Source organism: Corythoichthys intestinalis, chromosome 11, assembly GCF_030265065.1.
Source record: "Corythoichthys intestinalis isolate RoL2023-P3 chromosome 11, ASM3026506v1, whole genome shotgun sequence".
Classification (NCBI taxonomy): Eukaryota; Metazoa; Chordata; class Actinopteri; order Syngnathiformes; family Syngnathidae; genus Corythoichthys; species Corythoichthys intestinalis.
This window is the reverse complement of record NC_080405.1, coordinates 22801816-22816653: the sequence shown is the minus strand read 5'-3', so window position 1 is coordinate 22816653 and position 14838 is coordinate 22801816. Positions and strand designations below refer to the sequence as shown.

Below are 14838 nucleotides of genomic sequence, written 5' to 3'. Positions count from 1 at the left end.
TAAAGTGTTCTTAAATGTGTTGAATCAAACCTGCTTGCTAGTAATCAAATTGTTGACTGAAAAAGTTTGACATCTATCATGCTTGCCTCCAAACAGGACCGAGAGCTGAGACCAGAAGAGATGGATGGTGAGATGAAAATCCTTTTTTTCCCTCCAAGTTCTTCCTTCTTTTGTACACTTAATAACATAGCTCACTATGTCTGTCTTCAGAGCTACGGGAGGCCTTTTTAGAGTTTGATAAGAATAAGGATGGCTATATTAGTCATAAAGATCTGGGGGAGTGCATGAGGACCATGGGATACATGCCTACTGAGATGGAGCTCATAGAACTGAGTCAGCAGATTTGTGAGTGGCGGCAAAAATGCAGACTGTACAGAATACTTTTTCCTCACTTTTTTTTTTTTTCCAGCGCTTTTCATTTCATTCATTCGTTTATTTCAGGCCATTATTCCTTGTCAAGACAACAAATATATACAGCTCATATAATCAAGTAACAAAAAGAGCAGCTAAGCTAAGTAACATTGCAACATCAACTACATGCCTGAAAAGGAGTGGGAAGAAGAAAACTTATTTAATCCCACCCCTATTCTTATCTAATTAAGAACAAAAAAATTCTTGCTACTTCCTTCCAAAAATGTAGGCCACCAAAAAATCAGTCCAAACAGTTTTGCATATACACATTTTTATAACAAATTTTGTCCCTTGTGATGAAGTTACCACAGGTAACACCCAAACCAAAACCAATTTCATACCAACATGGTAAATGAAAGTAAAACCATACCAACAATGGTAAAGGCCACACACACAGGACAACAAATTATAAATGGCAACAATAACTATACCAACAACGGTCACGGACAATATACCAGCAATGGTAAGAAACAACCAGCACTCATACCAAGACAATTTATTGATGTAATTAAGACCTTATATCAGTATACTGTGACCAGACCATAAGTTTGTATAACCTTTTAAATCTGTAGATAGTTTGGCATTGCTTGTGTTGCATTCCTAGATTATTCCAAAGTTTTACTCCACACACAGACACACAAAAACTTTTACGAGTTGTTCGAATTTTTGGTATTTTGAAGAAATGAAGCGCTTAATGTCAAATATGCCTGTCTTCCAGGTGGAGGCAAAGTGGACTTTGAGGATTTTGTGGAGCTGATGGGACCCAAAATGTTAGCAGAGACTGCCGACATGATTGGAGTGAAAGAACTACGTGATGCATTCAAAGAGGTTTGGATACTTGGCTACTCTTTCATTTGCTATTTGACTTGAACAGTACTTGAGTACTGGAGACATATAAGTCTGGCTTCAAAACAGTGAACTATGGCAAATCTACTTGGTCAAACAAACTGTAGGAGACAGTGTAGTTAATCAAGTAACTTAATAAAATCCAGTTATTAGATGGTCAATAGTGTTGTATTTAATCTTCTTTCTGTTGGTAAGGAGAGACAGGCAAATGTTCTGCAAAAACTAAATACATGGTTTTCTTCTCTTCCACGATTACTGACAATGACTTACCTGGAATCAAATCCCTAAATGGCACTCAAATTACTCTCACTGATTCATACAAATACTTAGGAATTTGGATTGAACGTAATTTATCATTCAAAACTCATATTCATCATCTAATCCGTAAATTTAAATTTAAACTTAGCTTCCTGTATAGAATCAAAGGCTGTCTGTCAACTTCTAACCGAAAAACCATTGTATTATCTTCTTTTGTTTCTGTTCTTGATTATGGGGACATCCTGTACTGTCATGCAGCTCCAGCAACACTTCAACAGTTAAACCGGGTTTATCACAGTGCACTACGTTTCATCACCAATGACAATTTCTACACTCATCATTGTACCCTTTTTCATAACGTTGGTTGGTCTTCACTACAGTCAAGAAGAAATATCCATATCATGTTATTCATCTATAAGGCTTTACTGTGCAAACTTCCGAACTACCTCACATCTCTCTTGTCATTCAAATCCAGTAACTACAAAAGACGATCATCCAACTACTTAACCCTAAACATTCCATCCACTCGCACTAATGTTGGCAGAACTGGCTTTAGCTACTATGCTCCTCTTAAATGGAACGAATTGCAAACCACTCTTAAACTACAGTCAATCATTCATCTTGGTGATTTTAAATCTCTTGTCTGATGTTTTTACTGATTATTGGACTGTTTCCGTTAGTGTATTTTGTGTTGTTTGATATTTGTGAATGTTTCTTTGTGCTCAGGCCTCTATTGTAAAAGAGATATTAATCTCAATGAGACTGCCTGATAAAATAAAGATAAAATGATAAAGATAATAAAATAAATGTATTTGTATAGCACAATTCAACACAAGGCATGCGCTTTACATCACATGAAGATAAAATGATTCGTAAAAATCACATTAAATCAAAGGAAAGTTCAAACAAAGACAATTGAAACAGGAAATAAAATTATCCATAAAAATCACATTAAATGACGAATAGAATCAAAAAATAATAATTGAAATCAAAAATGGAAATAAAGCAGAAAATGAATAAAAAGCAAATAGTGTGGAATTTGAAATTGAAATATATAGACAGTTATGAATATGCTTTGATTAAAAAAAGCGTTTTGTTTTGCCCTGATTTAAAGGAGCTAACAGTTTGATCACACTTCAGACCTCCAGGTAACTTGTTCCAGAGGTGAGGTGCAAAATAACTAAATGCTGCCTCACCCTGCTTGGTGTTTGTTCTTGGAACATAAAGGAAACCGGTTCCAGATGACCTTAGGGGCTTAGAAGCTTCATAGGGATCCAACAAATCAAGCATGTATTTTGGTCCAATGCTATTCATTAAGTGTTTTGTAGAAGAGCAGTAGTATTTTATAGACCCGACCCACCGACGTCACAAAATCACGTGCTCGCTGTATGGTTCCGCCCACTTGTCCGTCATTTTGTGTCTGTATTATCAATGGTCTCAATTGATCGAGCAATTTATAATGCATTTCATGGAAGACTCGGTGCTTTCGGATGCCGTAAACTCACTTGATGTGTTGCATAAAAGGCGTTATGTGGAAAAGCTTCAGTTTATCCATTCGCCAGATCCATATTTGATGCCTAAATCGATGTTTTTCGACCCGCTGTCTCCGCCGTATTTGCCTGACATCTGCTAGCTACCCTGAACTGTACAACTATCTTGTCCACACAAAATCAGCCTATTCTCACGAAAGTTTGAAAAACTTTAAGAGCTTGGAGGCTTATAAATACTTCGTTGCTGGTTGGGTGAAACAGGTCCTCGTCCACGAAAATTCGGCAGGAATCTATCTTGTGCTTGGAAAGGTGAGTTACGAAATTTTCAATTCAAAATCTTTTGTTATTGCTAACATTCACTGTCAAGTCTAATGTATTTCATGTCGTTTGTCAATGGGGTTAGGGCTTTTAATGTTTATATGGTTTAGCGATAGCACTCTCACTACATACATACGTGTTGTCGGCGATTAGCCTAGCAATGATCTTAATTGTGGTTGTCAGCCCAAAACCCTCTAAATATATATTAAATGCATCTTACCAGATATAAAATGACTACTACATAATCTGTGGTAATCGTTTGGAGCCCAGTTTTCTCGTCGAATTGCAGCAGCCCATCTCGCTCGCTTCTCTCCGGGTCTCTCGGAATCCGGTAGAACTTCAAGTCTCTACGTCTTCTCCGTCTATCTTCTCTGTTATTGCAACCGACCGCCACACACGCCTTCACCATTTTGATTATTAATGTTAACGACCAGAAAAACATGTCGTAAATAGGAGGAATGTACGTAGCCGTAACAGGGAAACATGATGTGTTGACGGACAATTGGGCGGCACCAGTCAGGAGGAAGGAGTTGTGACGTCACGTGGGTAGGGTCTAAAGTCTATCCTTTGACTCACTGGGAGCCAGTGTAACGATCCAGTGTAATGTGGTCCAGTTTCCTTTTATTTATGAGGACTCTGGCAGCGGCATTCTGTACTAGCTGTAGCTTCCTGACTGATTTTTTTTTTTTTTTTAAATCAAGACCTGCAAAATATACTGTTGCAATATTCAAATCTACTGAAAATGAATGCATGCATGAGTTTTTCCATGTCTTGTTTAGTCAGAAGCTCCTTAATTCTGGCTATATTTTTTAGGTGGTAATATGCATTTACTGACGAACTTTAGATGGCTATCAAATTTTAGGTCAGAGCAAGGGCATATTGGTAGGAACGATATAACAGCATAACCTGCATGTGCACTTTTTGCTGGGGACGGGACATTAATAAAACCAAACAGATTGGGTGAACGGGGGTCAGGGCTTCATTTTTGTCACCAATATGAACCTAATTAAATGATAGGCTAAATGATCAATGCAAAAATAAATCTGTATTACAGTAACTTTCACACTGCAAAATTATAACGTCTTTATCTGATAATTTGTCTTAAATCAAGTCGAATAATTTCATCCACCTTGTTTTGAGTGTTAAAGACGAGTTAACAGATTAATGGGTCAGATTATTCCACTTACTTTAGGTAAATATTACCATTTGTTCTTATTAAGCCCATACATCTAAAAGTTGGTCATTTTTCACCTAAATCAAGAAAAACTGCTTTCAAATAATGTTTTGAACAATATCAATTCTTGAATTGAGAACATTTCTGATGGGAAAAAAAAGCCTCTTTTTTATATCAATTAAATATACTAATTTTTCCTAAAATAAGTGTGTTAAGACTATTTTCAGATAGCTATTTTTCTTATTACAAGAAATCTGAGTAAAATTTACTTGAAGCACTGGCAGATAATTTCACTTATTTCTAGTAGATTTACACTGAAAACATGGGACTTCAACTAGTCGTCAGCCAATCAAAAGTGCGTTTGAGGAAAAAAAAAAAAAGGGGGTCAATGTAAGTCTGAACATAATAAAAGTAATTCACTTAATAGTGGTAGGGTCAATTCTATCCTTACAAAATAATGGAAGATAACCTAAATGACCTCTATACTGTAACTGAACTAATTATATAATGCAAATAAGGTTGCTTAAAAGATGGTGGGGACAATTTGAGTATCCTGAAAAGTTGCTAGTGTTATGTCCCTCCCGTCCCTATGCAAACCTATGCCCAAGGGTCCGAGTCAACGATTACGCCAAGATTTCTGACTCGATTTGTAGCTGTAAGTTACATTGTGCCTAGGTGGGAGTTTATCTTTAACCGTTCCTTTTTTGGCCCAAAAATGATCACTTCTGTCTTCCCCACATTTAGCTGGAGAAAATTCTGGCACATCCATTCTTTGTTTTGATGAATGCTTTTACTTAGGGAAAATAAGGGACTATAATAATCGGTGACACAGAAATGTCATGTGTCATCTACAATAGTGTGATAGGAGATGCCACTGTTCTTCTAAAGGCACTAAAGTATTTACCCCTTAACCTTTAAACACTGGACATTCTGAATTTTTATTTTATTGTGTCATTCTCTCCTGGGGCCCAGTTTGATTCCAATGGTGACGGTCAGATCAGTTTAACGGAGCTACGTGAGGCCATGAAGAAGCTGATGGGGGAACAAGTGACCAACAGAGAAATTAACGAAATTCTCCGAGATGTTGACCTTAACGGAGATGGTTTGGTGGATTTTGAGGGTGAGCGCAACTCCGCTATTTGCCTTTTGACTGTTTACTTGAGAGGTGCAAACATTATTTATTTGATTGGCAACTACTTTTATAGTGCAAGTGACTAATTTTGGTCATTCGAAAACATTTAAATTAGAGATGTCCGATCACGTCATTTTCAAAGTATCGGAATCGGCCAAAAAATATCGGCCATGCCTTTATTTATTTTTAATTAAATCGTTTTCTAATTGTATTTAACGTCACAGACACAATATGTTACACTCATTCAGAGACTTTAGTTTGGGCTTAAGGTAGGGTTATCAAATTTATCCCGATAATGGCGGTAATCAATTATTTTACAAATGTATCACGTTAAAATATAAAACGCAATTAATGCATGTGCTGCACGACCCACTCACGCGCTCAATCTGTAATGGCGCAGTTTTACCTATATAGTGAGATAAAAGGCAGCGTAAAATGAGTAGAGTGAATTTTGGCAGCCTTTGGAGCCTTTTTTTAATTGGCTAAAGCCTTACAATCCCACTCCCTACAATTAGAAATATCATGGGAAGCAATGTGGGGAAGCAAGGTAGCAACTGATCTTTTTCTTAACACCTTATGTTATTTCCCAACACAGAGAGGATATATCAATTGGTAGCACTACGCACAGTCATGGTTCCACTTCCCATCATGCATCTGGGCATGGCTACAGTATCATTTACTGAAAGCTCAACAAATACACTAGATGGCAATATTTAGTCACAATATACAAAGTCATAGGTCTTTCTATCCGTGGATCCCTCTCACAGAAAGAATGTTAATAATGTAAATGCCATCTTGAGGATTTATTGTCATAATAAACAAATACAGTACTTATGTACTGTATGTTGAATGTATATAATCGTCCGAGTTTTATTCATTTTTTTCTTAATGCATTGCCAAAATGTATATGATTGGGAAAAATTATCAGGAATGATTGGAATTGGATCGGGAGCAAAAAAAAAAAAGCAATCGGATCGGGAAATATCGGGATCGGCAGATACTCAAACTAAAACGATCGGGATCGGATCGGGAGCAAAAAAAACATGATCGGAACAACCCTAATTTAAATATTAGAAATTAGTATTATTATGTACATATACAGTTTATTTGTTATTAATAATCAATATCAATTTTTATATTTCTACCATTATAAATAAATTATAAAATGAATATAATGTTAAAAAAATAATTAAAATGAAATGAATAAAAACACATTGGTTACAGCCCCAAGTAATACTCTAAAGTTGATTTTTATTTTCACACATGGCGATAAACATCCAATTCATTTCATCCGTAAAGACTGGCTCTGAATATTCATAAATTAGTGCCCTTGACGGTGCTAAATGTCCAATCTATTTAGACTGGGAAGAGCAAATGAATGAATGGAAAAGAATTGAAATTAATACGTATTTTCAATCCAATTCATTGATTCATCAGAGGGGAAAGCAATCAATTTGATTATTGTTTATCAAAAGTATTGTAAATTACACCCATGTTCTTGTCTAAACATTCTCCTGTCATTTATGTCTTTCAGAGTTTGTGAGAATGATGTCACGGTGATGTTCACCACATGAGCGATGGACTTAAACATACAAAACAGGGATCACACGACACCTTCTTGGGCTGTAGCTATTGTACTTGCATTTATTTTTACATTTTCTAGAAAATAAAAATATACAGTATATACGGTATTTAAAAAGTCATAAATTTTATGACAAAATAAAACATATGATCTTAAGTGTTGGGACATAAATAATAGCATGTGTTGTCAATACTGAATTGATAGTTTTTGGGAAAAATATATCTCTGCTCTTTCTGTGGAATAAGTGTGTACACCACTGGAATGCCCAAATACTTTTGTCCATATACTACAGTACACAAATATGTTCATAGTCCGAGACTACACTGCTGACTTTCTATTGGTGTATTTTTGTACATCAAATGTTTGTTTGAGTGAATAATTGGTTTGTACGACTAGAATAAAAAAAAAAAAAAAAACTCATAAGACGTGAAATGGGTAGATGACTAACAAATGCATGTAATACATCCAATGGTATTGAAAATATTTGTTTTGCTGTTGCTGATGTGAATCAATGAATGTGTTATCAAACAGAGCTACGGTGGATATAAAAAGTCACCACAACTTTGTGTAATCAATGAGTTTTTGTTACATAAAAAAAATAAAATAACTGTGAAACATTAATCCGTGTTCAAGTCAACAGCAACTTTATTTACTTTAATAAAAATATTTACCGAATTATTTAAATGATGATGATGAATAGGTGACTAGGTTCTCTAGGTGAAAGTCTAGCTAGGACCCCCCATCCCTCCCAAAAAACACAATGTATTTTCATTAGAATAGTCCGATAATGACTTTTTAACAGATAACCCATATCCCGATATTGTCCAACTGGATGCTTTAATAATGATAAATGTAACATCTTAAAGGTTTTCCAAATAATCATTCTGTTAAAAAAATAAAAGAACAACTTCAACTTAAGTTATGGAAAAAGTACCAATATTGCAGCACTAATCAAAAAGCGCAAAGATCAGTTCTTTGGATCAAGTGCCAGTGAACAGTGCCAATTTAGGAACCTATTCTGTCCTCAATGTGTGTGTGGGTACACAAATCGACAGATAGGGAACAAATCAAAGAGAAGTCAGACAGTGGAGTAAAGTGGAATTGGCTTTACTGTGGTCATCTTTTTTTTGACAAGAGCACTGATACTTTATTTGTTAAACTAAAAGCATCAAGACATTGTGTCAATAATATGAAATAATGTGACAAATAAAGCAAAGTATACACCACGTGTCAATTTGAACAGCAACTGGTAGTATAGCTCGCAAGCAATGAGTAACCACATTTAACCACAAATGCAAACAAAACGAAATATACACATCTCCACTGTACTACACAACGCTCATGAATATAAAACAAAGGAAGAACATAACTTACAAGTGATGCTTGTATAAGGCACAAACCATTTGGTTTGATGGCAAGAACTGCTATGGTACATAGGCAGCAGATGTTAGCTCGTCCATTTAGCTCTCTCTATTCACAATGAGCTAGCGTCCACATATGATTATGTCAGCAGAAAGTGCTGGAACTAATTACACCTACCGCCAGCAGGGGGCTTCAAAACAACAGAAACACAAGCAGGCAAAAAGTGGACATGATAGCACTGCCATATGCATATTGGCCCAACACATATAATGAAAAACCGATGTCGATATTATCTGCAATCATTTTAAAATGCTTTTATCGGCCGATATGATCGGCTACCTAATAATATTGGACAACTCTAATTTTTAAATACATCTTGTATATTTTATAAATATTGTATTTTCACAACTTTAAGGGTGTACGTCAATGTGTATGTTTCACCTGAAACTAGTAATTAAAAGCTCCGCCCCTTATACTAGAGTCCCATTTGAAGTGCGTTGCAGTGACATACCCAATTTTCATCCTTCTCCTTTTGTCGCTTACTTAAAGCAGCACCTGAAGGATTGGGCCTTTTCATATCAAAAGTCTTAAATGTCGTATTAACAGTAACAGAAGTGAGACATTCATTTACCAATAGCGCTAGCCACTAACACAGGGACATGATGTGCAACCCCTCCCCAGACTTTTCACAGTCAACCATAGCGCAAGAGCAACAAAACAAGAAACAAGCGGTTTAGGGCACCTGGTCATGATCTGACTCACGGTCACGGGTGAATGTAGATATGTACATATATATTTATAAATGTAGCATGAGAAGTTTTTTCCCATGAATATTTTGACCCCAGGCTTCCCCAAAGTAAATTGCCGCCTTCTCCACTAAGTGGCACCCTAGGCAACTGCCTAGTTTGCCTATGCTGATGGCCGGCACTGCTCTACACTTCGCCTTTTTGACTTGTGTGATCAATACAGGTAATCACTGATCCCTTCAAGTCAAAATGAATCACCATCAAATACACTGAAAGATGATCATTCCCTGCCACGCCTCCCAGTTCTAATTGGATTGAATTTATCTAAATGTCAGTAGAATTAAATTAAGAGAGTCAAAGTTGTAAGTACTGTATGCAAATCGGTGGTTTTGAAGTCAAAAAGTAACCTGACAACATCTCTGAAATCACATCCTTTTATTGAAAACTTGACCAGGAGTCTGTACAGCAGAGAATGTGTGCAACGCACAAGGGCTAGAACAAAAGGAGCTAAAGACTCAGTTTCCCATGGTGCTTTGTATACTGAACCAAGACTCTTGTGTAAAACAGCATTAGGTATCTTGTTCCATCTTCAGAGCAGTGCAGGAGAATGAAGACAAGGATTCAAAATTAAAAAAAAAAAAAAAAAAAAAAAAAAAAAAAAGCTGGGAGAAAGGGGGAAACTAAGCTCAGCCCACAGGGGAGAAAGAGAAAAATGGATAGTGAGGAATGGAGGTCCTTTCCACGAGATGTGGTCTGGGTCAAGAAGATCCTCACCCTTCCCCCTCGTTGCCTTCCGACCATAAAGGTGGTTGGGTAAAGCCTTAGACGTCTCTCCCCCTTCCCCTCTTCTTGCGCCCCTCTCCCTCACTTCCGCTCTTTCTCTTTCTCTCCTTCCCCGAACCTCACTTGCTGGTCAATGTGAAGCAGCCCTGTTGGTGCCACTGCATGTCACGGATACGACGCACGGATTGCAGCTGAGGTGTGCGGGCGCCGTACTCATTGAAGTGTCTGTATTCACCCTTCTCCAGTAGGTACTGGCTGCCGCGGTAGCCAGGGAACTGGTATCCCACAAAGCTGGAAGAAGAACGGAAAAAAACAAACATAGGTCAACCCTAGTAACACGACTGACAGTGTTTTAGGTTCAGCTGCAAGCTGCCCTCACGTTCCGCAGCTGACAATGATGCTGCCCACTCTGTCGGTGAATCCATAGGAGAACAAACTGGGGACGTCATCATCCATGATCTCCATCTTTCGGCCCTTGAACTCTCCCATCTCGTGCAGGCAGATCTTGTGCTTATCAGGGTCCTATGGGTGAAATGGAGATACAAACCACTTGATGACTTACTGAGGGACGTGAGTGACATCAATTTTTGGTGGTTACCATTCTGACAGGCCTGAAGGACAGCAGGTAGTCATTCTTCTGACAGTTACTCCAGGAATCCCAGCGAGGATACTCGCCCTTCTCCAGGATGTACATCTCACCACAGAGGTTTATCTGCTCAAAGCCCACGAAGCTGCCAATCAAACATCATTATGTAACACCAATGCAAAGATGCCAAAAGTTAAAGGGGACAATAGGGAACTTACGGGCCGTTTTCAACACGAAGCGAACGCACACGTTCCATGCCCAGTTCGCAGATGTTCAGCACTTCGCTGCTGATCTCGATCATGCGGCCCTGGAAATTCTCCTGGTCAAACACCAACATCTACAGAGGGAAGATGCAACGCATGAGGCGATGCTCCAACACATTGTTTAATTTCAGCCCTCACCTTGTAGGGAGTGATTCCGAACTCAGACTTCTTGCTCTGAGCGCCCTTCCCATCGGTCTGGGAAGAAGACTTCGATTTGTCACTAGACATGATTGCTGGGTCAAAAAAGAAGGGACAACGTTATACTGTATAATCCATGACTGTACATCCACACACTAGCACAGAGGGTACGTACAATGTGCGTGCGTGTGCCTTACCCGATGCTTACGCCGAGCCTCACTAAAGAGTGTGCGACCCGAGTGAGCCCCTCCCTTTTATATGCTGGCGCCCACAGGAGGGGGATTAAGTCAAGTGAAACGAACCTGCTGAGGTCAGAGATGTGACACAAAAGAAAAGACCTCATCATCAGAGGGGGACATACAATACATGGGCGGAGACGGAGCGCTAGGGTGAGCGTCACCCAGTCACCAGCAGGACTAATTTACTGTACTTTACATTTAAAGACATGCTTGTCAGTGCGAGTAAAACAGGCACTGTATAGATAAAACATTAAATGTGGTGAGCATGCAATTTATATTATATTTGTTTCATATTTTACTAAAATGTTTGACTGCTGTACATGTCACTTTGGTTATGCAAGTGGAACTTTTCTTGTTGACTCCTGATGAACATTAAAGACATTCAAACTAACGCATATGAATTACTATACTGTATATTAGGCCTGAACGATATTGGAAAAAACTAGTGTTGCGATTTTTGGGGGTTTGGGATATATTGCGATATTATATTGTGATATTAAAACTATATACTGGTCCTTCTCAAAAAATTAGCATATTGTGATGAAGTTCATTATTTTCTCTAATGTACTGAGAAACATTAGACTTTCATATATTTTACATTCATTACACACAACTGAAGTAGTTCAAGCCTTTTATTGTTTTAATATTGATGACTTTGGCAAAAAAAGTCAAGAAAAAACAAAAACCCCTATCTCAAAAAATTAACATATTTCATCCGACCAATACAAAAAAGTGTTTTTTAATAAAAAAAAAAATCAACCTTCAATTAATTATATCAGCTATGCACTCAATACTTGGTCGGGAATCTTTTTGCAGAAATGACTGCTTCAATGTGGCGTGGCATGGAGGCAATCAGCCTGTGGCACTGCTGAGGTGTTATGGAGGTCCAGGATGCTTCGATAACGGCTTTAAGCTCATCCACAGTGTTGGGTTTGGTGTCTCTCAACTTCCTCTTCACAATATCCCCCAGATTTTTTATGGGGTTCAGGCCAATTGAGCACAGTAATGCCATGGTCAGTAAACCATTTTACCAGTGGTTTTGGCACTGTGAGCCAGGTCGTGCTGAAAAATGAAATCTTCATCTCCATAAAGCTTTTCAGCAAATGGAGTCATGAAGTGCTCTTCAATCTCCTGATAGCTAGCTGCATTGACCCTGCCCTTGATAAAACACAGTAGACCAACACCAGCAGCTGACATGGCACCCACAGACCATCACTGACTGTGGGTACTTTGGACCACTGAGCAAGTCCAGTGCTGCTTCTCTGTAGCCCACGTCAGGCGCTTCTGCTATTTCCAGCACACGCTTGTGCACGGTGGCTCTGGATGTTTCTACTCCAGACTCAGTCCACGGTTTCTGCAGGTCCCACAAGGTCTGGAATCGGCCCTTCTCCACAATCTTTCTCAGGGTGCGGTCCCCTCTTCTGATTGTGCAGCGTTTCCTGCCACACTTTTTCCTTCCCACAGAGGTGCCTTGATCTCTGGGAACAGCCTCTTCGCTCAGAAATTTCTTTCTGTGTCTTAGCCTCTTGCTTGAGGGTGCCAATGATGGCCTTCAGGACAACAGTCAGGTCGGCAGTCTTGCCCGTGATTGCGGTTTTGAGTAATGAACCAGGCTGGGAGTTTTTAAAAGCCTCAGGAATCTTTCGGAGGGGTTTTGAGTTAATTCGTTGATTCAGATGATTAGGTTAGTAGCTTCTTTAAAGTACCTTTTTATGATATGCTAATTTTTTGAAATAGGGATTTTTGTTTTTTCTTGACTTTTTTTTTTTTTACCAAAATCATCAATATCAAAACCATAAAAGGCTTGACCTACTGTACTTCAGTTGTGTGTAATGAACCTAAAATATATGAAAGTCTAATGTTTATCAGTACATTACAGAAAATAATGAACTTTATCACAATATACTGATTTTTTGAGAAGGACTTATATATATATATATTAGGGCTGTCAAACGATTAAAAATTTTAATCGAGTTAATTACAGCTTAAAAATTAATCGTAATTAATCGCAATTCAAACCATTTATAAAATATGCCATATTTTTCTGTAAATTATTGTTGGAATGGAAAGACGAGACACAAGATGGATATATACATTCAACATACGGTACATAAGTACTGTATTTGTTTAATATAACAATAAATCAACAAGATGGCATTATCATTATTAACATTCTGTTAAAGCGATCCATGGATAGAAAGACTTGTAGTTCTTAAAAGATAAATGTTAGTACAAGTTATAGAATTTTTATATTAAAACCCCTCTTAATGTTTTCTTTTTAATAAAATTTATAAAATTTTCAATCAAAAAATAAACTAGGAGCCCGCCATTGCTGATGCCAATAATTACTTACACAATGCTCATGGGTGCTGAAGCTGATAAAATCAGTCATACCAAAGTGCCAGCAGAGGGCGACAAAACTGCGAAAAACACAACAAGTACACATTTTACTGTGCTGTCATTTTCATGTTTGAGCGGGGCATGTGCGTTAATTGCGTCAAATATTTTACCGTGATTAATTTAAAAAATTAATTACCGCCCGTTAACACGATAATTTTGACAGCCCTAATATATATATATTTTTTAAAAGAAATTTTCACTAGCTGACTTGAATAGCTGTTGAGAAAGACTTTGGATGACTCACCATGACCACAGTTTACAGTGATCCTTTGTTTTTCACGTTTCATGGGGACCAGAACCCGCCGCGATATGTGAAAAACCGCAAAGTAGTGCACAACCCCCCCCCCCCCCCCCAATTTCTTAACTTTTTTGTGTGTGCTCAATGTATTTTATTAGATTTAGCATTGGAAAGAGATGCATATAAGACATGTTTTTTGACCTTTTTCCCCAAAGTATAATATACACACACACACACACATATATATATATATATTATATATATATATATATATATATATATATATATATATATATACAGTGCCTTGCAAAAGTATTCGGCCCCCTTGAATCTTGCAACCTTTCGCCACATTTCAGGCTTCAAACAAAGATATGAAATTTATTTTTTTTGTCAAGAATCAACAACAAGTGGGACACAATCGTGAAGTGGAACAACATTTATTGGATAATTTAAACTTTTTTAACAAATAAAAAACTGAAAAGTGGGGCGTGCAATATTATTCGGCCCCTTTACTTTCAGTGCAGCAAACTCACTCCAGAAGTTCAGTGAGGATCTCTGAATGATCCAATGTTGTCCTAAATGACCGATGATGATGAATAGAATCCACCTGTGTGTAATCACGTCTCCGTATAAATGCACCTGCTCTGTGATGGTCTCAGGGTTCTGTTTAAAGTGCAGAGAGCATTATGAAAACCAAGGAACACACCAGGCAGGTCCGAGATACTGTTGTGGAGAAGTTTAAAGCCGGATTTGGATACAAAAAGATTTCCCAAGCTTTAAACATCTCAAGGAGCACTGTGCAAGCCATCATATTGAAATGGAAGGAGCATCAGACCATTGCAAATCTACCAAGACCCGGCCGTCCTTCCAAA

At 37.8% G+C, this 14838-nt stretch overlaps 2 protein-coding genes across 5 annotated transcripts in view; one reads left to right on the top strand and one right to left on the bottom strand.

Annotated features, from left to right (window-relative positions):
• The window catches only part of LOC130924254 (calcium-binding protein 2-like), a 39632-nt gene extending 30083 nt beyond the window's left edge, over positions 1 to 9549 (top strand). For all 3 annotated transcript variants that reach the window (XM_057850691.1, XM_057850692.1, XM_057850694.1), the window contains exons 3-7: positions 97 to 127; positions 211 to 345; positions 1130 to 1239; positions 5470 to 5617; positions 7164 to 9549. In XM_057850691.1, coding sequence (XP_057706674.1) covers positions 97 to 127; positions 211 to 345; positions 1130 to 1239; positions 5470 to 5617; positions 7164 to 7189 — 450 coding nt within the window. In that variant the 3' untranslated portion in view covers positions 7190 to 9549. The remainder of the gene's footprint in view (positions 1 to 96; positions 128 to 210; positions 346 to 1129; positions 1240 to 5469; positions 5618 to 7163) is intronic.
• A 200-nt stretch (positions 9550 to 9749) lies between these two features.
• crybb1l1 (crystallin, beta B1, like 1) lies at positions 9750 to 11444 on the bottom strand. Of its 2 annotated transcripts, none has more exons than XM_057850695.1 (6): positions 11287 to 11444; positions 11090 to 11184; positions 10907 to 11025; positions 10701 to 10833; positions 10482 to 10624; positions 9750 to 10393 (listed from the first exon to the last, which is right to left on the bottom strand). In XM_057850695.1, the coding sequence occupies exons 2-6, from the start codon at positions 11177 to 11179 to the stop codon at positions 10222 to 10224; spliced, it is 657 nt and encodes a 218-aa protein (XP_057706678.1). In that variant the 5' UTR covers positions 11180 to 11184; positions 11287 to 11444; the 3' UTR covers positions 9750 to 10221. The 2 variants fall into 2 exon arrangements, with proteins under 2 accessions (XP_057706678.1, XP_057706679.1); XM_057850696.1 differs by having other exon boundaries at positions 11265 to 11299.
• Between the last annotated feature and the right edge of the window lie 3394 nt (positions 11445 to 14838).